Below are 24,217 nucleotides of genomic sequence, written 5' to 3'. Positions count from 1 at the left end.
GGGGATAGGTGGGAGGAAGGACAGGTTAGGGAGGCGGGGATGAGCTGGGCTGGTTTTGGGATGCAGTGGGGGGAGGGGAGATTTTGAAGCTTGTGAAGTCCACATTGATACCATTGGGCTGCAGGGTTCCCAAGCGGAATATGAGGTGCTGTTCCTGCAACCTTCGGGTGGCATCGTTGTGGCACTGCAGGAGGCCCAGGATGGACATGTCGTCTGAGGAATGGGAGGGGGAGTTGAAATGGTTCGCGACTGGGAGGTGCAGTTGTTTAGTGCGAACCGAGCGTAGGTGTTCTGCAAAGCGGTCCCCAAGCCTCCACTTGGTTTACCCGATGTAGAGGAGGCCACAACGGGAACAGTGGATGCAGTATACCACATTAGCAGATGTGCAGGTGAACATCTGCTTGATGTGGAAAGTTTTCTTGGGGCCTGGGATGGGGGTTTGGGGGGAGGTGTAAGGGCAGGTGTAGCGCTTCCTGCGGTTGCAGGGAAAAGTGCCGGGTGTGGTGGGGCTGGAGGGGAGTGTGGAGCAGACAAGGGAGTTATGGAGAGAATGGTCCCTACTGAAAGCAGTTAAGGGTGGGGAGGGAAAAATGTCTTTGGTGGTGGGGTTGGATTGCAGATGGCGGAAGTGTCGGAGGATGATGCGTTGGATCCGGAGGTTGGTGGTGTGGTACGTGAGGACGAGGGGGATTCTGTTTTGGTTGTTATTGCGGGGAGGGGGTGTGAGGGATGAGTTGCGGGAAATGCGGGAGACACGGTCGAGGGCGTTCTCGACCACTGAGGGGGGCAATGTTGCGGTCCTTGAAAAACGAGGACATCTGAGATGTACGGGAGTGGAATGCCTCATCCTGGGAGCAGATGCGGCGGAGGCGAAGGAATTGGGAACATTTTTGCAGAAGGTGGATGGGAGGAGGTGTATTCTCGGTAGCTGTGGGAGTTGGTGGGCTTGAAATGGTTATCGGTTTCTAGGTGGTTGCCAGAGATGGAGACAGAGAGGTCCAGGAAGGAGAGCGAGGTATTAGAGATGGTTCAGGTGAACTTAAGGTTGGGGTGGAAGGTGTTGGTGAAGTGGATGAACTGTTCGAGCTCCTCGTGGGAGCACGAGGCAGCGCTGATACAGTCATCAATGTAACAGAGGAAGAGGTGGGGTTTAGGGCCAGTGTAGGTATCGAAGAGGGATTGTTCCACGTAATCTACAAAAACTGGCTCCTTAAATGAACAGGGACTCTTGATAAACTGTCAAAAACTATATATGTAAAAGACCGGAAGTTTACTGCATTATCACAATCTCTACAATGTTCGAGTAGTCAGTTGAGGGTGCGAGTGAGAAGGCATTCTGCCAGTAAGTTTTTTTTAAGACAAAGTTACATTAAGTGATTTATGCTGCAAAGCAGTGATGTATATATCCCTTGCATTATGTTTCTATTACTCAATGTTTTCACATTGATGATTTGGACCTCGTGATCAACTGGAATATTTGATCAACCATTCCTGGTCCCATAGTGGCCAGTAAATAAAAGGTTTGTTGCTAGTAGAAAACCAGAATGCTCTATATTATCACATTACCAAACAGAATGCACATATCAGACTACCAAACATAATTTGCCAAATCAGAAACATAATTCACAATACCAAACTCATAACACTATGCCATCAGATTACAAAACAGAATATACCGTACCACCACAATACCTATAGAACACAACACACCACATTACTTCTATTGATTTAGGGGCTGTGGCATCACTGGCGAGATCAGCACTTAATTTCCATCCCTATTTACTCTTGAGAAGAAGGTGGTGATTTTTAGGTATCCCACAATAATTTTAGAGAAGGAGTTCCAGGATTTTGACTCAGTGACAGGGGATGGTGATATATTTCCAAGTCAGGATGGTGAGATGCTTGGAAGGGAACTTTGCAGGTGATGGTGTTCCCATGTATCTGCTGTCCTTGTCCTTCTAGATGGAAGCATTTATAGGTTTGGAAGGTGCTGTCCAAGGTGAATGGGTGAATTTCTGCAATGCATCTTGTATATAATACACACTGCTGTTATCCATTGGCAGTGTAGCAACTGAATGTTTGTTTATCTGGTGCCAATTGATTGGGTAATTTGTCCTGGATAGTGCCAAACTTCTTGAAAATTGTTGGAACTGCACTCATCAGGCAAGTGGGAGTATTCCATCACACACCTGACTTGTACCTTGTAGATGGTGTACAGGCTTTGGGGATTTAGAAGGAGTGTTATTCATTGTAAGGTTTCTAACCCCAAGTCTGCTCTTGCAACCATGGCAGTTATAGGACTAAGCCAGTTCAGTATCTGGTCAAGATATTGATAGTGGACGATTCAACAATTGTAATGCCATTGAATGTCAAGGGGTGAAGGTTAAACTGTCTCTTGTTGGAGATGGTCATTGTCTGGTACTTGTATGGCACTTGGCACTTGTCAGCCCAAAACCTAGTTGGTCTTGCTGCATTTGGACATGGACTACTTCAGTATCTGAGGAACCATGAATGATGCTGAACACTGTGCAATCATCCCTGAACATTCACACTTCTGAGCTTATGATGGAGGGAAGGTTATTAATGAAACACCTGAAGATGGCTCTGCCTAAGGACTGCCTGCAGTGATCTACTGGAAATGAGATGACTAAACCCCAACAACCACAAACATTTTCTTGTAGGTATTTATTCCAATCTCTAGAGAGCTTTCCCATGATTCCCATTGACTCCAGTGGTTTCTCAACACCACAATTGGTCAAATGCAGCCTTGATGTCAAAGGCAGTTACTCAGGCCTCACCTCTGGAGTTTGACTCATGTCCATGCTTGGACCAACACTGTACTGAGGTCAGAAGCTGAGTGTTCCAAACTGAGCATTACTGAGCAGGTTATTGCCAAGCAAGCGCTACTTGATGGCAGTGTTGATGATACCTACCATCTCTTCACTGATGATCGAGAGTAGACTGGTTGGTATATTTGTGGAGGCTCCTTCTCCTGTGAGTTGTTTAATTGTCCACACCATTCATGACTGGATGTGGCAGGCTTGCAAAGCTTAGATCTGATCCATTGGCTGTGGAATCACCACAGCTCTGTCTATCACTTGCTGCTTATGGTGTTTGGCATGCAGGTTTCACCTGTTTGAAGCTTAACCAGTTTGATACCTCATTTTTAAACATGCCCGATGCTGTTCCTGGCATGCCCTCCTGCACTCTCCATTGACCAAGGTTGATCCCTGAGTTTGATGGTAATCGTAGAGTTGGGGAATATACCGGACCATGATTGCATTGCTGCTGCTGATGGCCCACAGTGTCTTGCAGATACCCAGGCTGGAGTTGCTTGGATCTGCTTGAAGTCTGTCCCATTTAGCACATTGATAGTGGCAAACAACATTATGTAAGGTATTATTAATGTGAAGCGGGGGACTTCATCTCCACAATGATTCTGTGGTGGGTCACTGCACCTGATACAGTACTAGAACCATGCATCTGCAGGCAGGCAGGTTGGTGATGTCGAGGTCAAGTATGTTTTTCCCTAATGTCAGTTCCTTCACCACCTAGCGCAGACCCAGACTCACAGCTTGCCACCTTCAGTGTTTCTTCCAAGTGGTGTTCAACATGGGGGAATAGTGATTCATTAGCTGAGGGTGTCGCTGGTATGTAGTATTCAGCAGGAGATTCCCTTGCCCATGTTTTATCTGATGCATTGAGTCTTCATGAGTTCCAGAGTCAATGTTAAGGACAACTGCCCACTAAGGGTATAGCACTCTGCTGCCACCTCTGCTGCGCCTGTTCTGCCAGTGGGACAGAAATGTTTTCTGGGATATTGTATGTGAGGAACGACTCTACAAGTATAAATGTCAGGCCACTGTTGGGAGGCGGCTCTCCCTATTTTAACACTAGCCCTAGGATGTTGGTAAGAAGGACTTTGCAGGGTCAACAGGGATGGATTTGCTGTTGTTGTTCCCACGCCGAGGTCACACCAACAAACACAATACAGCTCATCGTAAAATGTAGAATCCCTACAGTGTGGAAGCAGGCCGTTTGGCCTACTGAGTCCACGTAACCCTCTGAAGGGCATCCACCCAGACCTACCCCCTTACCCTATCCTTGTAACCCTGCATTTGCCATGGCTAATCCACCTAGCCTGCACATGCCTGGGCACTACAGGGCAATTTAGCATGGCCAACCCAAATAACCTGCACATCTTTGGACTGTGAGAGGAAATTGGAGCACCTGAAGGAAATCCATGAAGACACAGGAAGAATGTGCAAATACAGACAGCCACCCAAGGTTGGAATCAAACCGGGGTCCCTTATGCTGCGAGACAGCAGTGCTAACCACCGAGCTACCATGCTGCCCAAAACCTCCTAACTGGTAGACCCACGCCACCACGATCAAACATAATACACCATGCCTTAGAATCCTTAATACTTCTGCACTGAGAACACAAAAAATAGAGGTTATCGCTGCTCATCAAAACTAAAGACTGAAATGGGAAACTATTTCAGTGCAGATAAAAAAAAATCAAAAGATAAGATGGGATAGTTTAAAAGATTATCTAAGGAATCTTCTGGTGACATTCACATGGGAAAAAGCGATTTATGGAAATAAGAAATTCCAATAATGAAGCAGCCCATATTGATCTCTTTGTTAAAAGCCAAAAATAGAAATTAACTTAATCTCTTTTGTACATTGGTAATTACACATTTACTGGCACTTTTCCACATGAGTGGGTTCCTCTGTAAACAACAACCCATTGTGCCATTTCTCCTGATATGTGTCAAGTGGAATTTCTGGCATTTCCGAGCTAGGTATCAATCAGCTCAATCAAGAGTAAAGCCATCTATTTCCCACTGATCTTCAATAGTCGGCAAGTGTCTCACTGTCAGTATTTTGAGTATTGACACCGGGGTTAACTGGATCAGGATACCAATGCTATGCCCACAGGATCAGCGCAAAAGCTAGTGTATGGTCAGTGGTTCATTTCCTAAACCCTCAAACCCTTCTCTCTATCTAGAAGGTTCACATCAGAGTTGTTGGTGGAATACTCACCACTCAGTTTTAGGAGTAACAGCCACAACAATGCTTGTGCAACATTTAACTGCAAAGAAATTAAAATTAACTTAATTAATGCCCCAGCCTTGGAACTGAATTACTGACGCACCATGGCTGTAGTAAAGTCTGTGCAATGTATAGGATCTACTGAAGAAATTCACTTTGAGGGTACCTCTCTGCTCTATGATCTCTACCAATAGGCGGAATAAGGGCAGTAATGTAATGAGAATATCATCACCCTCAGGTCACATATCATCACTCAACCAACACGCTGGAACTCACGACATTTTAGAGCTAAATCAAAAAAGAACGACAAGGAGAAGGCGTTAGTAACAGGCAGCTAGGATTGACCAAGAAAGACAACCTTATCAGAGTCACCCCACATCTCAAAAAACAAATAATTAAATGGCATTACCACGACTATCAACATCCTGGGGGTTAGCATTGATGAGAAAATGAACCAGAGCAGACTTAAAAAAATACTACAACCACAAAAGCAAGTCAGAGGCTAGGAATTCGTAAGCAACTAATTCACTTCCTGACTCCCCAAAGTCCACAACCTATAAGGTATAAATCAGAAGGGTGATGGAATACTCTCTATTTCTAGGTGAGTACAGCTTCAACAACACTCAATAAGTTTAACACCACCTAAGTCAAGGCAGCCCACTCGATTGTCATCCTATCCACCAACACCAACTCCCTCCACCACCAGAGCACTATAGCAACGGTTTGTAGCACTTACAAGATGTACCACAGCAACTCACCAAGGCTTCTTCAATGGCATCTTCCAATCCTCAACATCTACCATCTAGATTGTCAAGGACAGTCAAGGCCCCAGCAGTATCACCACCTATAAGTGCCCTCCAAGTAACACGTCATCTTCAATTGAAGCTCTATTGCCATTCCTCTGTCACTGCATTAAAATCCTGGGACTCCCTTCCTAATAGCACTGTGTGTGTGTCTGCACCTATTCCCAGTTGACTGTAGCCATTCAAAATAAAAGATTTGGAAGAATGACTGCCATATACACAAGGAGACGATAAGGACTGCAGATGCTGGAAGCCAGAGTCTGTAGGTGTGAGGCTGGAAATGCACAGCAGATCAGACAGCATCAGAGGAGCAGGAAAGTCCACGTTTCCGGCCGAAACCCGTCGACTTTCCTGCTCCTCTGATGCTGCCTGACCTGTTGTGCTTTTCCATCCTCACATCTACAGACTTATACGCAAGGATCTTGGTATCAGCATAAATGTCACAACCACCGAAGACTTAGGTGCCCTCAGGTGGTGCTCGCAGATTGGATGCGATGTCGAATTTCCGCATCAATGTCAGCTTTAGATGAGAGGTAGCTTACCAGGCAGGCAAAATGTTCTACATTTGGGAGGATTTCTCCTTTGATTTTAAGAGAGGGATGGACCGGAATTTGACCCAGGACAGGCTGGTAAAGGATTTGATTCTGCATGTGGTTGAGGCTGAGACCAATTCTTCGGTACGCTTCTGCAAAAGTGTTAAGTGAGGTTTGAAGGTGCTCTTGCAAGAGAACAGAGATGACGTTATTTGCGTACTGAAGTTCCACAAGCGAGGTTGGCGTTGTTTACTTGTTGGATTTCTTCTATATGGCTCTGGAACTTGGACCATGTACAGATGTCACCTCAACAAGTACCATCAAACTTGTTTGAGATGAATTCTGCACATCAGCTGGGAGGACAGGTATACTAACATCAGCATCCTTGAAGGAACCAATAGCTCCAACATCAAGGCCATTATCATTCAAAACCAACTCCTCAGGGCTGTCCACGTGCTTAGGATGCCCGAGTTTTCTAACTGCCAAAGCACATACCTTGCCAAAATAAATATCTTGCTCCATTTTCTTGCTTTATTTTCTGTATTTCAAATTGGCGCCGGAGCTTGGCAACACTAAACAGTTTTCACTGTGTTCGTATACAAGTGACAATGAATAAATCTAATCCAATCTAATCTAATCTAAATTATTTATGCCCAGCTCAAGGAAGGCACTCAAATGAGGGAGGACAAACGAAGCATTTCAAAGACTGCCTGAAGGCTTTTCTCAAGAAATGCAACATTGACATGAACATGTAGGAGACCCTCATTCAGAAGAAACCCACCTGGAGGAATCTCTTGTATGAAGGGACACAGTTCTTTGAGAACACCCATCGGCAAGAGAAAGTACAGAAAAGGTACTGGAGAAAGGAAGGCCAGCAGTCTCGAGGCCAAGGTTCAATTCCACTTCCCAGAGACTTGCCAAATATGTGGTTGGAATTATGGCTCTAGGATCAGGCTCATCAGCCACACAAGGACCCACAGAACCAGTGACACAGAATTTCCGAAGTGGAAAATCATATTTGTTAGCAAGTGATTGCCAAAGATGATGAGTGGTTCAAGACAGCAGCTGACCATCATCTTCCCAAGGGCAGTTTGGGATGGACATTAACTGCTGACTCGCCAGTGATACCCACATCTCATGAATGAATGAGAAAGAAAAGAAACAAAAGTCAGGTTCTCTTAACTGAGAGTGTGCTATCCAAGACATTTGTTCAGGTTTCCACATGATAAAGAGTGTGCTGCCGATTGAAATAGTAGAATCATGGATTTCAGTATTTGGTTACAAGACTGGTTCTGCTCACTAAGGCAGAATTCATCAAAGTAAGAGAGGAAGCACTGAAAGTTTCTTTAAAATGCTACTTTAGCTTTATTTAAGTAGCATAGGTTAAAGGTTCAGCAGGGAAATGTGGGAAAAAAAAGCAACTACGCTAATTAAAACCAAATATTAGACAACCTGAATTGATTTTAGAAAGAATAATATGTGAACACCGAGTCAAGAGATATGAAGCTGGAAAAGTACAGCAGGTCAGACACCTTCCGAGGAGCAGGAAAGTCAACATTTTGGGCTGTCAGTCCTGACAACAGGTTTCAGTCCAAAACGCTGACTTTTCTGCTCCTTGGATGCTGTCTCACCTGCTGTGCTTTTCCAGCTTCACAACTATTGACAATATCTGAACACAGTTGGAATACTGGGAATGTGTTTGTGTCCACAATGATTAAAGAAACAAAAGGGCCTCGTATGGTGATTTGGTCAGAAATATAGATGAAGACAAAGCACGGCAGAAGAATTAGTCAAGCAGTTTATATCGAGAGCTGAAGGAGGATGTGTGTACATTGATTGTTATTCAGAGAAAAATTTTGGAAATGCCAGAGGTCAGTGCTAATATCTGCACATTACAAATGCATTCTGCGTGGAGCAGGGTAACATATGATGTAGATTAGGTCATTAGGATTCTGCAGGCCAAAGCTAATCAAGTGGTAGGTTTCAGTTTAATACAATTTAAGAAGCATTAAAGGATCTGTGTGAAGTATTATGGCCTTGTTTAGAGACAAACATGGCTATTTATGTTGCTTCTCTTTTTGCATTCCTTCACATTCCAGATGTAGTCACAGGCACAGTTGTGCAGCATTCAGGGATATAAAGGTAAAGTTGTCATTGTTCTACCAGACTATAAGGCTGCTCTTTTCTTATTGAGAAACTGGTAGTGGTTAACCTGAGGACCTCTATGCCTCAGGCGAGGGGTAAGGTTGAGAAGGTGGGACCTTCATGGTAGCCTCAGCCAATGCGAAAATTGAATCTATGCTATCACACAGCCACCTAGGGACATACTATAACATTGATGGACGTAAGTTAATATGACAGGAAGGGAGTCTTGGGATTCAGTATCACCCACTTCTGAAAGCTCCAAGTGAAGTAACAGAGAGCTATGTCAAAGTGAACTTGCTCCTGAGTCACATGACTAGGTCTGTTTATTATAAAGGTAGCAATTGGGTTATAAGACCTTGCCTGAAAGTATTTACCATTTGATCCCAAAAAGGATACTTCGGACTCTTCAGAAGACAGCTAGAGAAGGGCAATGAAGCTAATTATGACCCAAGTGCTATGATCTGAGTAATTAACAGGAATAATGGAATCTTGTGCTGAGTGTGCAAGCATTTTATTGTAATTTTGTGTAGGCAACTAATACTAGGTAAGCTTGTATCTCAGAATATGCCACTTTCCATTTGCCATACTGATTTCAATTTTTCATGTATAGATACAAAGTTTGGGCCTTCAGTTTTTCGAAGTTAAATCCTAAATTAATTCAATATTCATCCCTCCAGATGAAACTCTTGGTTACAGGGAATGAACTATATTAGGTTCTGAAAAGATTTTACATAGATTAAAGGCATTGATAATTAGGTGTATTTATATCATAGTTATATGGATAGGACTTGACTGAAAAATATACAAACGTTTGTTTGATGAGAAAATACTCATCAAGTCTCAGACAGTTAATAACATTTTGAAGATTCTTTGCAACTGTACACTGGAATACAACACAGCCAATGTCATTGTAACAAAGGATCTTACTGACAATGCTCAGTCATTATTCACTCATTTAGAAACTGGTATTTTCACTGCCTCTGGTAAGTTTTTCCAACTTAACACCTGGACAGAAAATCACACTAACTTCGCAATAACTTCAAAATTTACTCACCTGTAGAAGGATGAAGCAGCTCTCCAAATCACTTGCTTTAACAGGGCAATTAGGCGATACAGAATAATTTGTATTGGATTGTTACTAGAAGATAACTTTCATTTTCAGCTGAAGCTAACCCAAAGCAATGGTAGATTTGCTGCCATCCATTACATATTGCTGCTCGTTTTATGTTTTCACTATCATCTATCACTCTTTCAAAGATCTGGTACAGGCACAATAAGCTAAATGGTCATTTCTGTGTGATTACATCCTGTGATTCTATAACCTGTTACTGCTTGTTTTGTGCCCCTACTAGAAGTGTAAATTACCCTCACTTATCTAAAATTTACTGAGACATGTCAACTTATCAGTTTATTATCCTAGGCCTTATCTACTTTGCAGCAAATCATTAAGGAACATGATCGACACCTGCATTATGTATTGTAATTAAATATTGATGGTTAAATGATGACTGTAACAAACGAAGGCAATGTTGTCATAGTCATTACAATTGTTGGTCTAGGGGTATGGTTCTTGCTTTGGAGATTGTATACCATGGAGATCCAAGAGGTCCCTGGTTCAAATCCCAGACGAGCCCTGATTGATTCTTTAGGTGGCAAGGTGGCTCAGTGGTTAGCACTGCTGCCTCACAGCGCCAGGGACCCGGGTTCAATTCTGCCCTCGGGTGACTGTCTGTGTGAAGTTTGCACGTTCTCCCCATGTCTGCGATAACAAGGTATAGAGCTGGATGAACACAGCAGGCCGAGGAGCAGGAAAGCTGACGTTTTGGGCCTAGACCCTTCTTCAGAAATGGGGGAGGGGAAAGGGGTTCTGAAATAAATAGGGAGAGGGGGGAGGCGGATAGAAGATGGATAAAGGAGAAGATAGGTGGAGAGTAGACAGATAGGTCAAAGAGGCGGGGATGGTGCCAGTGAAGGTGAGTGTAGGTGGGGAGGTAGGGAGGAGTTGGTCAGTCCAGGGAGGACGGACAGGTCAAGGAGGGGGGATGAAGTTAGTAGGTAGGAGATGGGGGTGGGGCTTGAGGTGGGAGGAGGGGAGAGGTGGGAGGTAGGACAGGTTAGGGAGGCGGGGACAAGCTGGGCTGGTTTTGCGATGCGGTAGGGGGAGGGGAGATTTTGAAGCTTGTGAAATCCACATTGATACCATTGGGCTGCAGGGTTCCCAAGTGGAATATGAGTTGCTGTTCCTGCAATCTTCGGGTGGCATCGTTGTGGCACTGCAGGAGGCCCAGGATGGACATGTCGTCTGAGAAATGGGAGGGGGAGTTGAAATGGTTCGCGACTGGGAGGTGCAGTTGTTTAGTGCGAACCAAGCGTAGGTGTTCTGCAAAGCGGTCCCCAAGCCTCCGCTTGGTTTCCCCGATGTAGAGGAGGCCACAACAGGAACAGCGGATGCAGTATACCACATTAGCAGATGTGCAGGTGAACATCTGCTTGATGTGGAAAGTCTTCTTGGGGCCTGGGATGGGGGTGAGGGGGGAGCTGTAGGGGCAGGTGTAGCACTTCCTGCGGTTGCAGGGAAAAGTGCCAGGTGTGGTGGGGCTGGAGGGGAGTGTGGTGCTGACAAGGGAGTCACGGAGAGAGTGATCCTTCCGGAAAGCAGATAAGGGTGGGGAGGGAAAAATGTCTTTGGTAGTGGGGTCGGATTGCAGATGGCGGAAGTGTCGTAGGATGATGCGTTGGATCCGGAGGTTGGTGGGGTGGTACGTGAGGACGAGGGGAATTCTTTTTTGGTTGTTATTGCAGGGAGGGGGTGTGAGGGATGAGTTCCGGGAAATGCGGGAGACACAGTCGAGGGCATTCTCGACCACTGAGGTGGGGGGAAGTTGCGGTCCTTAAAAAATGAGGACATCTGAGATGTACAGGAATGGAATGCCTCATCCTGGGAGCGTTGATTTCCTCCAGGTGCTTCGGTTTCCTCCCACAGTCCAAAGATGTGCAGGCTAGGTGGATTGGCTACGCTAAATTGCCCATAGTGTTCAGGGATGTGTAGATTAGGTGGGTTATAGGGATGGGTCTGGGTGGAATGCTCCGAGGGGTGGTGTGGACTCGTTAGGCCGAAGGGCCTGTTTCCACATTGTAGGGATTCTATGAAAAAAAACACAGGAGGCTATTCAGCCCATCAACTGCACGTCAGATTTCTGTAGGGCAATCCAGACAGCCCCATTGCCCTACGCTATTTCCAAAGATCTGAAAATTAATTTCCCTCAAGTGTCTATCTAACTTTCTTTTGAAATCATGAATTAACTCAACTTGCACATCCTCATAGGCAAGTTCCAGATTATTTCAACTGAGTGTCTACAAAAGTTCTTCCTCACATCATTTCTCTTCTCCAAAGCCGTTAAGTTGGGTTCCCCTGGTATTCATACCATCAGCAAAGGGAACAGCTTTTATTGTCTACCTTGTCTAAATCTGAAAATAATCTTGTATGCCCCAAGCAATTTTTCAGATTTTGTGATTTTGTTTCATATATTGTCATGCTGCAGCAGCATTGAGAATAATTTTGGTTGCAGAAGAATGGTTCGGTTTACTTTGTTGCAATCATTTGTCATCTACAAAAAATATAGGTTACGGGTGTGGATAAATCATTCAATTCCAATACAAGCATGGTACGTTATTCATTTTCTATAATTTGGTTGATTGGTCGCTGCTTTGAACTCGAGACAATTATTTAAATCTTGTTGACCTTGATAGCTGTTTCAAACATTCTTGATTATTCATCTTCTCGTCTGCTTTTATATCAATGAGTTCAAGGATGTGTTGAAGATGCTTGAGTTTACATGAACCTCCAAATGGCAAATAAATAGTTTAGTTAAGATGAAACATGTTTACTACGTCAAAAATTAAATCACAGGTTTGTTTGGAAGTTGCAATCAGTCGTAAGAAGAATATAGCTTTGATCAATTACTGTAAAATACATGCAATTATTATCAAATGTTTAAGTTTCTGCTCCTATTTGTTTATTCTGTTTTAGCTTATGAATATGGTTGGCATGTATGCAGGAATTTCTCCAGTGTACCCCAATGAGAAAGGCAGTACGGAAAGATACCTAAAATTGAGTTTTCAGGGACCAAGGGAGATCCTACGGGAATTCCAAACGTCAAAGCCTCAATCACAGTCTGATGTAACATGATTCTACCACCTTCTGACAACAAAGAGGATGTAGTGTAGTGATAGAAGCAATACCCGAGATAATTTGAAAAGGAGTTCCCTACTTGTTTCCTAGTTATACTGTGAGCCAAGGCTTTGCAAGTACTCTGAAACATAAAAAGCATAAAATAGATTTAAACTGAAAAAGATGAAAGACACCTGTAAGCTTGTCTATGTAGCATAACTCTTGTCTCTGAATCATAATCCTAGTGATTTAAGTTCTGCTTCACAATTTGAGCACTAAATTCAAGACTGACACTCCAGTGCACTGCTGAGGGAGTGCTGTATTAATCAACATGTTGTTTTTCAGATGAGTTGTTAATCTGGCAGTTTGGGTGGATGTAAAAACATCCCACAGCACTACTTTGAAGAGGAATAGGAGCATTATAACCGAATCCATTCTTTATGCCTCAATCAACATCACATCACCTTCCTGTTTTTTGGGAGCATGCTCTGCATACACTGGCTGCCATGTTTCCTGTATTACGAAAGAGACAACCCTTCAAAAGTTACTTAATCAGCTGTAAAAGTGCTTTGATACAGTTTGTGTTTGTGAAAAGTCAAATAAATGCAAGTCTTTCTTTCCTGTTATTCACACAGTATACTTTTACGTGCATCCATAAGCCTTCTGCTTCAGAGGAGTCGAGCTTAGATATCCAAGTTGAATGGAATTAATAAGATTTAACCTGAAAAGGTAATCTCAGATATGATAACCAGGTCACAGGATTACATCAAGAGGATTTAAATCATCTTCAAGCACATCTTTGAAAACAAGAGTTGGAATATCATCTCAAATTGCAAATTCTACTATCGGTTTAGTTACCAGATATGTGAAAAATGGCACAGATTGGCTATGTGAGGCGGCAATTGACAAGTTAAAGCGAACTAAAATTGACTATTGGTTGTCAGGTCATGGCTAACCCAAAATGTAGATATATCTGGAGCAACTGCAGGCTATTGTGAATGATGTGCTACAGTTCTTCTTTGAATGTTAGTTTGACATTTAGGTGGCACTAACTCATCCAGCATAGAACATAGAACATAGAACATTACAGTGCAGTACAGGCCCTTCGGCCCTCGATGTTGCGCCGACCTGTGAAACCAATCAGTCGCATTCACCCATTATTCCTTTGTTTGCTGACCTGCCTTGGCTCCCATTGGATCATTGTCACATCCTCATTCAAATCCACCTACCTCTCTAACCTCCTCCAATTTGCAAACTACAAGAATTCTATGTTCCTCCAAACATAGCTTCTTGTAAATCCACTTCTTTCTTCTCTCACTATTGAAGGTGGCCCTTCAGTGGTCTACACCCTATACTCTTGGATAGTTAGGTTGTGTCAGCAACAAACACAATGTTGCAGAAACTTAGCAGGTCTGGCTAACATCTGAGGAGAGACTCTCAAACTGACACGGGTGACAAAAGCAATCACCACAAAACAGTGGCCTCCTGTTTCATAGAATCCCTACAGTGTGGAAACAGGCCCTTTGGCCCAACAAGCCCACACTGAACCTCAGAGCATCCCACCCAGACTCATCCCCCTATAACCCACCTAATGTACACATCCCTGAACACTATGGGCAATTTAGCATGGCCAATCCACCTAACCTGCACATCTTTGGACTGTGGGAGGAAACTGAAGCACCCGAAGGAAACCCACACAGACACGGGGAGAATATGCAAACTCCACACAGACAGTTGCCCAAGGGTGGAATCGAACCCGGGTTCCTTGCGCTGTGAGGCAGCAGTGCTAACCACTGAGCCACCCCAAATGTGTTTCAATGTGTTAAATGAAATATAGAATTTAAAGACAGTATTATTGCTAATGACCAAGGAAGTACCACAGTGGCGTTAACTCATCTGGTTCATGAGTGTCCTTTAGGAGATGAAATCAGCTGTTCTAACTCAACAGTCTGGTTTATATGTGACTTCTGACCCACATGGCTCTCAACTGATCTCTGAAATTACATAGCAAGTTACTTTGGTCATGTTCAGTAAAGTGGCACATCACTGTCTTCAACAGCAGTTAAGGATGGGTAGTAAATGCTAGCCTTATTAGTGACCTTCACATCCCGCAAATGATTAAAACAAATATTCTTCAAAAGACTCTCCCATTCTTTGGTGCTCCTTACAATCTCTGTCTTTGGCAATGCTTTTGGTTACCCTGTCCTAATATGTCCATCTTTAACTTAATGTCAGTTTTTTTTAACCTGACCATACTTCAATGAAGTGATGAAGGATACAATCTGATGTTGAAGCTGTTGGTAAGTATCCACACAGTTTGTATTAAAACTAGAGCCAGCATGTTTAAACTATTCTCTTGTTATAATTTCCCATCTTTAATGTTAACCATTACTCTTCCACCTTTACATGCAAATATCTATATATATACACATACACACACAACACACAGAATTCAGTCTCTACACATATGAAGCCCTTGATATTTCATTCTCTTCAAAGATAGAATCCACAATTTAAATATACAATTAGTGAAGTTAAATCTTAATTCCACCTGTCACATTGAACGGGATAATCCTATTAAATCAACTGGCTCTGGCAGGCAAAATCTTGGAATGCATAAAATAAAACCTTCAAAAGCAATCAACCTTTTGAATAATCTTTCATGGAATTGAAGATCTTTCTAATATTTACCTTGTGAACACGTTCATAAACTTACCTCGGCGACATTCTGGATACTTATAGTTTTCTTGTTCTGTGCAACACTTCCTACGATCCCCATATCCAATGGGAAAACGATCTCGTGGTCTGGATGGACAAGGCAATCTTCCATGACAGCATCTTTGTGAATATTGAACAGCCTGGTGGCTAACTCTCCTGTGCCATTTCTTTGCCGGTACATAAACAGACTCATTCGGTCGGCATGGATCAGGAAACTAAGCCTCCGTAAAGTTTTAAACACCACCTTTTCCATATTTATGCTCTCCTGCATATCTCGGATAAGGTCAAAGAGAATTTCACTCTCCTCGACCTGACCCATCTCCCTGAATGTTGAGATATCAGCACCGATGTCAGTCCTTGACATCACTTGAGCCACAGTTTCTGGACGAAGTTTCTTCTCAAAGTACTGCTTGGCAAACTCCGGATTGGAGTCGAGAAATTTTTCTGCGGCTTCCCTATTCATTTTGATGACTGTTCAAGGAGCGTAGCACTAATTCTGATGAATTCAATTGACTGAAGAAGGGTCCTGATCCGAAACGTCAACTTTCCTGCTTTTCTGATGCTGCCTGGCCTGCTGTGTTCCTCCAGCTCCACAGTGTGTTGTAAATATTACACACCAGGTTTGCTATATCTGCACTGAAGCTAGCTCATTGTAGGGCATCTGCAACTATTGAGACTGCTTCGCTCCTGTTCTACAGTCATCAGCAAACTATTTTCCTAATACTGTTGAAGGTGAACTGCTGATGCGTGCAGATTGTACCAGAGAAGCCTGATCAAGTCTCATGTGACACATTAACAGCCAGTCCTAGTCTTACGTTAGTGTCTCTTACCAGATTTGTATGTAGAGAAGATCCTTTCCAAGATGACTAATTCTGACCAGCGTTTATACTGTGACAGTGGAGGTAAATCTTAACTATTAAACTATCTACACAATCCTGTTATTGTGGGTGTTAGTGTTTCAAATCATAGTACAGATAAAACACATTTTTATGCTTATTAAATGTGTGGTAGTGTTTTTCACTTGCAGAGAAACCTTTTTCTATTGTTTATAAAAAAAAATCTGAGCACAAAAAAAAATTTAGTTCTAACTTTACCAGATTGCGGAGCTAATACTTCGGTATTGTCAAATTTTATAAACGTTGTCCTGTTAACTCACTGACACACGTGCTTCAGCCGGAAGTTCCCTCCCCTCCCCCAAGTATTGACAGGCTATTTACCATAACCACCTAATAGGGCTCTTGTGGTGTACTGGTAGTAGTCCTATTTTTACGCCAGGAGGCCTGGGTTCAAGCCCCACCTGTTCCAGAGATGTATAATAAACAGGTTGACTCAAACATAGGTTATAACCCAATAATTTTAATCCCTTCAAGTGTCTGAATTAACTCCTTTTTTACCATGACTTAGGCAGCATCTTCTTCCTTACTAAAAGGGAGATGAAAAGTATTCGTTTAACAGCTCAGCTATGCCACCTCCTTCAAATTAGCCCACTCCTCATTACCCTTTACTGTTTAGATGGCTAGAGAAGACTTTAGACTCCCTTGTTCTAGTTTAGCCGTTAGTCTCTTCCCATACTGCCTCTTACTTGCTTTCCTCAATTCCCCTCTAAACCATCTATAATTAGCCCGGCTCTCAGTTGTATCATCTACTTACATCCAACCTAAAACACACTTAGAATCATAGAATCCCTACGGTGTGGAAGCAGGCTATTCAGCCCCTCAAGTCCCTCTGAAGGGCATCCCACCCAGGCCCTACCCTATATTTCCCAATGGCTAACTCCTCTAGCCTCCACACTGTGGACAACTTGGCCTTGCCAATCCACCTAGCCTGCACATCTTTGGACTGTAGGAGGAAACCCATACAGACATGGGAGAATGTGCAAACAGTCGCCTGCGGAATTGAACCTGGGTTCCTGGCACTGTCAGGCAGCAGTGCTAACCATTGAGCCGCCCTGCTTCATCTTGATTTTCACAGATTTCACAATGCAGGGAGTTCTGGAATCGTTTGCCTTCCCCTTTTCAGTAATGTATCTTGACTGTACTTGAACTTGCTTCTTTAAAGTCAACCCACCATTCAGTTACAGTTTACTCTTTCCAATTTAATCAGGGCCAGATCCATGCTTCCCCCACTGAAGTTGGCTTTCTCCAAGCTAATTATTCTGACCCTGATTGCTCTGTGCTTTTTTTTGTAGCCAACCTAAATCATTTGCTACAATAACCACAGCCCAACATATTCCCAAGAACTAAGTCCATCAACACGTGTTCTCATTAGGCTGGAAAAATTCTCCTTAACACATCCTAGAAATTCTTGCCCCTCTCTGCCCTTTCCACTACTATACCAGTTTATAATTGGTTAATTAAGAGTCCCCCATTATAAAGGAGTCTATAGTTCTTTCAGTTCTAATTGTTTTGCAAATATGTTCCTCCATATTTTCCTCAGACTACACTGAGCAGGCACTAGCTAAATTGACTATTATAAGTCTTAAAAGTAATACAAATTAAAATTATTCCTAGTGCACTTGTGGCATGGTGGTAGCATCCCTGACTGAGACAGGTGGCCCAGGTTCAAGTCCCACACAAGAAGTGTGCAATAGTACTTCTGAAGAGGTTGGTTAGAAAATAATCAACAAACTGTACCTTATGTTGCCAGTTTTAGTTTAGGTAATGGGCTGCCTCTTGTTGGGATGCAAATGTTAGAATTTGAGAAGTGGAGACATATCAGGGAAGGAGTGAAGCTCCTGAAGTAAGAGTTCAAGAAGGTGCTCACTCTTAGAGTGGTAAGACATATCTTAAAAAAAAAGGTAGTGGCAGGAAGGAATATCTAGAACAGGAGCATCAGGACAAACTACGCCCACAGATTTGGAGCAATGGCTTCCTGTGCCCCAAACAAGGATATTTAAAGGAAGGTTGATATATTTACTTATTATTTGGTAATAAATTAAATACATAAACTTTGTAAGCTAAATTTAGGTTGATCAATGTGGCGGTATTTATATCTTTTACAATACATATTTTAATCTTTCAAAACGCAAATCTTTCCATACTAATGATCTGGAGACAGGACTTGCATCAAAATGAAAAACATTAGATCTGTAGAGGAAATAGCAAATGTATTTTATTACCAAAGTTTGTACAATTCTTATTGTTACTTTTCTTCATTTTTGTCAGTGGCACTTTGCTGTTGCCTTCCATATTCAGGACCTCAAGTCTCTCAGACAGAACAGGAATCAAACTTACTGTCATTTTGAATCACATGCTGGCCAGCTAACTTACCAGCATCCATATCACTGCGGTATGATAGTGATATTTTGCAAATTATCACTAAGCATTCATGCTGATTGAAGTGTTACGGTTATTGACTGGATTGAATTTGATCTACATAAATAAACCACCCATGAGCAAAAAGAATTAATCTTATTGTCTATTTATTTTGTGGTTTATTTATTGCCCTTGCATGTTTGCTCTTTCAGTTTACATTTTCTCCTTAAAATCAACTTGTTACATAATATTGAAAGTAATAAGTAATTAAACACTCAATTTTCATTCTTTAGTCTCTGCCATTCATTCCTCTGCATCACAGGTAATGCCACTTCTGAAATTCTTCAGCTCTGATGTTGCCCTCAGATTTCCCAGTGTTGATTTTTGGCATTTCTCAAACCCTGGCCCATTTTCAATTCCTTTCCCTCAAGTACAAAGTAATTTTAGAATAGGTGTTCCACTTCACGGTGATGTTTGATGGTGAAAGACTGAAACGACACCTTAAAAACTTAAAACAGTGGGGTCTCAGAAGCCTTCCCAAGCAGTGGCGACAGACCAGTGAAGCTGGACAGCAAATGACTGTTGATTCCACCTTCACTATGAACACAGAGCACACTAACACAAGATATTCAATTACCTGGAATAAACATCCATACCTGCTTGAAAGCATCTTGTTATGCTCAGTCCCCATCAATACAATTCACTCCTCAAAATGATTAGTAACTTAGAGGCAAAATGTCACTAAGCAAGTCATTATAATCATATTTACTTACCTGAATTCCATATCCATTCATCACATCTTTCAGCCTCTATCCAATATAATATTCAATGTTAACAGCTAGGGGACACGACCACATTATGGTTATGCTACTGAGTTAGTAACTGGGAGTGATGATCTGGAAATATAGGCATTCAAACCCCACCATGGGAGCCAAGGAATTTAATATAATTAACTAAAATCAATCTTGAATACAGAAAAGCTATCAGATTCTGGTAAAAAGAAAGATAGCAAAAAACTGTAGATGCTGGAAATCTGAAACAAATTGCTGGAGAAACTCAGCAGGTCTGACAACATCTGTTGAGAGAAAACAGAATTACTGTTTCAAGTCCAGTGACCCTTCTTCAGAACTATTTAACTCCCAGCAATTACCTTCAAAATGGTACAGATCACATCAAATTATAAGCTAAAATTTCATTATGCTTGGTGAAACACTCAGTTGTTCCTGTTGTGATTTCAGTAAAAGTCCCTTGGTGGGGGTAAGGGGTGGGGGAGGAGGTGTCACATTTCTACCCTAATGTTGGCAAATAAATAACTTCTTCAGAAGTTTCACTGGCTCTGTTTTTTTCTCTACAAGACCTGCTGAGTTTCTCTGGTGATTTCTCTTCTCATTTCTGGTTAAAAAGATAGGTGGCTTACTCATTCTTCTTTGGAAGAAAAAAAAAATCTGTCATTCCTGGCTTGGCTTAAGTAATGACTCCAGACTCCCAGCAAAGTGGTAAACTTGTGTTGTGAAATGGCCTAACAAGCCTTAATGGAAGTAGTCATATCCACTGAATGAATTAAGAATTCTGTGCCTCCAGACAGACAGACAGACAGACAATGGAATCTTTCTATTTTTTTAATAGTTTGCAATAAAAAAAGAAAAAAAAAAAAAAAGAGAACAGCAAGCATCAGACGGTAGACAACTTTTCCTCAGACATCTGCTCCTTCTTATTAGTTGAAGCTCTAGGGAAGATGCAGCAGTAGGTGTAAGTGGGCAGGTGTGCGCCAGTTAACTCTTTTCTGAAGGTTTACATTTAGTTCAGAACCTCCATATAACAAAACTATCTATTCTGCTGACTTTCAGCAAGGCCTCATTAAACGCAAGTGGCATGGTAGGTCAGTGGTTAGCACTGCTGCCTCACAGCACCAGGGGCCCAGGATCGATTTGAACTTTGGGTGACCATGTGGAGTTTGCACAGTCTCCCTGCATTTGCGCGAGTTTCCCCTGGGTGCTCTGGTTTCCTCCCCAGTCCAAAGATGTGCAGGCTAGGTGGATTGGCCATGCTAAAAATTGCCACATAGTGTCAGGGATGTGCAGGCTAGGTGGATTAGTCATGATTAACGCTGGGATGGGAAGGTCTGAGTGGGATGCTCTTCCGAGGATCAGCACTGACTTGATGGGCCGAATGGCCCTGATCTGCACTGTAGCAATTCAAATGATTGTATAACAAGCAAGTGCGTATGAAAGTACTGTTCTAATCACTCCTTCATTTCATAAATACTCTTGAATCTGGAGAGGCAATAGGAGAGAAACATCAGTTTGTCTGCACTTACCATTGTCAGTATTATGCATCCTCTCATTTGCAGATGTTAGGATAGACATATGACCATAAGGGATTTTGAGAGTTCATAGCAGGAGATAGCAAAGTATTTCACAACACATTATTGAAGCTTCAACAGAATTCCAGTAACTCCCATCACCCTATTGTGGGTATAATTCCATGCCATCTGACCTACTCTGATAGTAACTACTGGGAGTTAAATAATGCACCTTGATTTCTAATTTGCATTTTTTTGGTAGGGATCTGCTTAGCACAATCTCATTACAGCACAGCAGTCAATTCATGCAACAGCATCCTACAGATATCAGGTGGCAGGAAGGGATCAGGACTCAAACTCTTGCTCTTCCTTGAGGAGTGCAGTGGGACTCATTTGAAGAGGAGAGATGAGAACGCTTCAAACTGAAATCAAACTGTCACAATAGAAGTCAAACTCACAAAGATAGGTGTACTATATGTTCTACAGGGTTAATTCAGGCCACATTTACCGAATGTTAGCAAAGATGCGACAAGCTCCCAAACATTCCTTATCTTACTACTGAATTAACTATTCTGAGACAGAGCAAACCCATTCCCCAGTCCTACCGTCCCCCAACACACTTCACAGCCTGCTGGATATGCTTTACAAGTTTTTCAACTAATCATTAAAAAGGAAAGCTTCATTCTTACCAATATTTTGTTTGCCACTTTCCCCTTCTGTAGAACTGGGTGTCACAGACAAGCAGTCTAACCAGTTATAGATTGTGGAGGAAAGGTAATGGAGATGTATAAATTAACAATTGCCAATGTCAACAATACAGCATGTAGCCCCTGCCTTTCCAATCACAAATATATACATGAAGCACTCACTTCACACAAGCCTTGACACAAATCATTCATTTAGAACTGTAAAAATAGTAAACCTCATAGATCCATTCCTTACCAATTCCACCACTCCTCCAGAAGTAGGTCTTTGGAGACAAATAGCCTTTGTCTCTGAACAAAATAGACTTGGCAAATGAAAACTTAAGCTTTTTATTTAAAGGGCATGAAAGGAGTGCATTCTTGTCTTCAATTTCAAATTATATATTATTTAATGTCACACAGATAAATGATTTAATAATTGCACTTAAACCCAAAGAAGAATTTTACTTATCTAACAATCACATTAAATTGAAATTAGCATATAATTAGTGTAAGTAAGTGAGTACCCCACAAACAAGACTCAAGCTATGCAAAAATATTAAATCAAACATACTTTGAATTCACAGAAGTAAACCAAAGTCACTGAGAGGAGGTATTAAGCTCTGATCCTAAACAAGGAGGCATTCCTGCTGGATACAGCCAGTGAAATGAAAGTAGCCTGCAGCGTAATGGAATTGACTCCATGGTGATGGCAATGGCAGTGTTTACCAGTCTTTAGTCTTTGACAGATCCACACTCTGGAGGTAATCCTTCTGCTTGTCTCCATTTTGCAAAGCGCTGCTTAAACCATTGCTGAAGAGACAAAACAACAGATTATTGCCCTCAAATAACAACATAAGCACCATTAACATAGCAAAACAAAAAAAAAAAAAAAGGTGTATTAGCAAACAATATTTAATACTGAACCATTGAAAATGATCTTAGGACAGATGACTGAAAGTTCAACTGGAGGTGGGTTTTAAAGGTGTAACCTAAGAAACAGAACAGTAGTGTGAGGCAAAACAGTGTAGGAGAGGCTTTCAGTGCATTGTAGCTGAAAGCACAACTGTCAACGGTGGAGCATCTAAAAATCAAGAGATGCTCAACTGCCAAGAATTAGAGAAAAGTAAATCTGAGGTCAGTAGGAGATTAAAGACAGACTTCAGTGTAGCTCAAGTTTCAAAGAGATTTGAAAACAAGGCAGAAATTACAAGAACTGAAGCATTATATAGTCAGATCAGCAGGAGATTCAATGAGTGAATGGGAATGGAGAGAGTTAGGATATGGGCAGCAATGTCTTAGATGTCCTCATTTATAGAGGCTAGGGAGGAAGTTAGGCAGGAACATGGCAAAGAGACATGTCCAGAAGTAACAAAAAGGTATGAATCAGGGTTTCAGCATGAGACAATCTATGCCAGAAGAGAACTGAGCAATGGTAAAGATAGAAATAGGCAATCTTGTTGTTAAGGTGCAGAGAGACAATCAAAAGCTCATACAGTTCAAATATGACATTAAGTTTTGTAACAATCTGGTTTAGCTTCAAATAATCATTAAAAAGCAATGCTTCAGCCTTGCCAATATTTAGTTTGGGAAATTTTTCCCTCTGTAGAACTGGGTGTCAGACAAGCAGTCTAACAACTTAGAGATCAAGGAGGAAGAGGCAGTGGCAGCGAGGCAGAGTTCGGTGTCACTTCCCAAGAGAATGTTATGTTTTTGGATCATGTTGCACAAGTGCAGCATGTAGATGTGAAACTGGAGGGAACCAAGCACAGAATTTTGTGGCACCACCAGATACAACAGTGCTGGAGCAAAAATGAGCCTTTGTGGTTCATTCTCTCACTTCAGAGAAATAGAAAAAAAAGGAACCAGATGAGTGCAATCACATTGAGTCAGATAACACTGGAGAAGTAGTGTTACAGGAGGAGGATTAATAATTTGTGATCACTTGACAGCTTGTGTTACTGTTAGATTCAGGTTTAACAATTTGAAAATCATCAGTTAGCTCACACTTCGATTCAACCATGCAATATTGTCAGCATCCATCATCAACAGGTATTACAAACATTTAAAAGACCATTACTCCAATCAACACCCATTGACTTACCATTTCTTTGTATGTCAAACAGTTTTATATGGAACAATACATTGTAATCCGTTCCAAATAACTCCTCGTGAAGACTGTTTAGTACTCCCATGTAGACTTATTTAAACTAGTAAATACCAGAATATATAAGAATTAAAAATGGTTGAATGAATGAGGCATTGATTGGGTTAAATAGGGATCAACGAATGGGCGTTCAATATGGTGCAGTATTAAACAATACACTATGGTAGTTTGGCTGCTACAAAGACACTTTAGCTAAACCAGTTCCTGTATCACATTTGATGTCCATTTAACAGCCCAAGACACTGCCAATTCTTATTTATATTAAACATAACGAGTTTCCTTATCTGAGATAGTAGGAACTGCAGATGCTGGAGAATCCGAGACAACAAGGTGCAAGGCTGGATGAACACAGCAGGCCAAGCAGCATCATAGGAGCAGAGAGG

The 24,217-nt window shown here is 42.0% G+C and overlaps 3 protein-coding genes across 4 annotated transcripts in view; all 3 read right to left on the bottom strand.

Moving 5' to 3' along the window:
* Positions 1-15,891, bottom strand: part of LOC109933353 (rod cGMP-specific 3',5'-cyclic phosphodiesterase subunit beta-like) — a 77,610-nt gene extending 61,719 nt beyond the window's left edge. The window contains exons 1-2 of one of the 2 annotated variants that reach the window (XM_048602100.1): positions 15,427-15,891; positions 4,407-4,420 (exon numbers count right to left, since the gene is read on the bottom strand). In XM_048602100.1, coding sequence (XP_048458057.1) covers positions 4,407-4,420; positions 15,427-15,891 — 479 coding nt within the window. The remainder of the gene's footprint in view (positions 1-4,406; positions 4,421-15,426) is intronic. The other variant, XM_048602092.1, reaches the window with a different exon arrangement.
* Positions 1-24,217, bottom strand: part of LOC109918329 — an 859,583-nt gene that overhangs the window by 727,097 nt on the left and 108,269 nt on the right. The gene's annotated exons all lie outside the window — the stretch shown is intronic.
* Positions 22,003-24,217, bottom strand: part of hopx (HOP homeobox) — an 8,760-nt gene continuing 6,545 nt past the window's right edge. The window contains exon 3 of the mRNA XM_020533151.2: positions 22,003-22,480. Coding sequence (XP_020388740.1) covers positions 22,403-22,480 — 78 coding nt within the window. The 3' untranslated portion in view covers positions 22,003-22,402. The remainder of the gene's footprint in view (positions 22,481-24,217) is intronic.

The sequence above is a fragment of the Rhincodon typus genome, chromosome 1 (assembly GCF_021869965.1).
Source record: "Rhincodon typus isolate 14 chromosome 1, sRhiTyp1.1, whole genome shotgun sequence".
Lineage (NCBI taxonomy): Eukaryota > Metazoa > Chordata > Chondrichthyes > Orectolobiformes > Rhincodontidae > Rhincodon > Rhincodon typus.
Note: the sequence above shows the minus strand (reverse complement) of the source record. Positions and strands in the feature narration are given on the sequence as shown.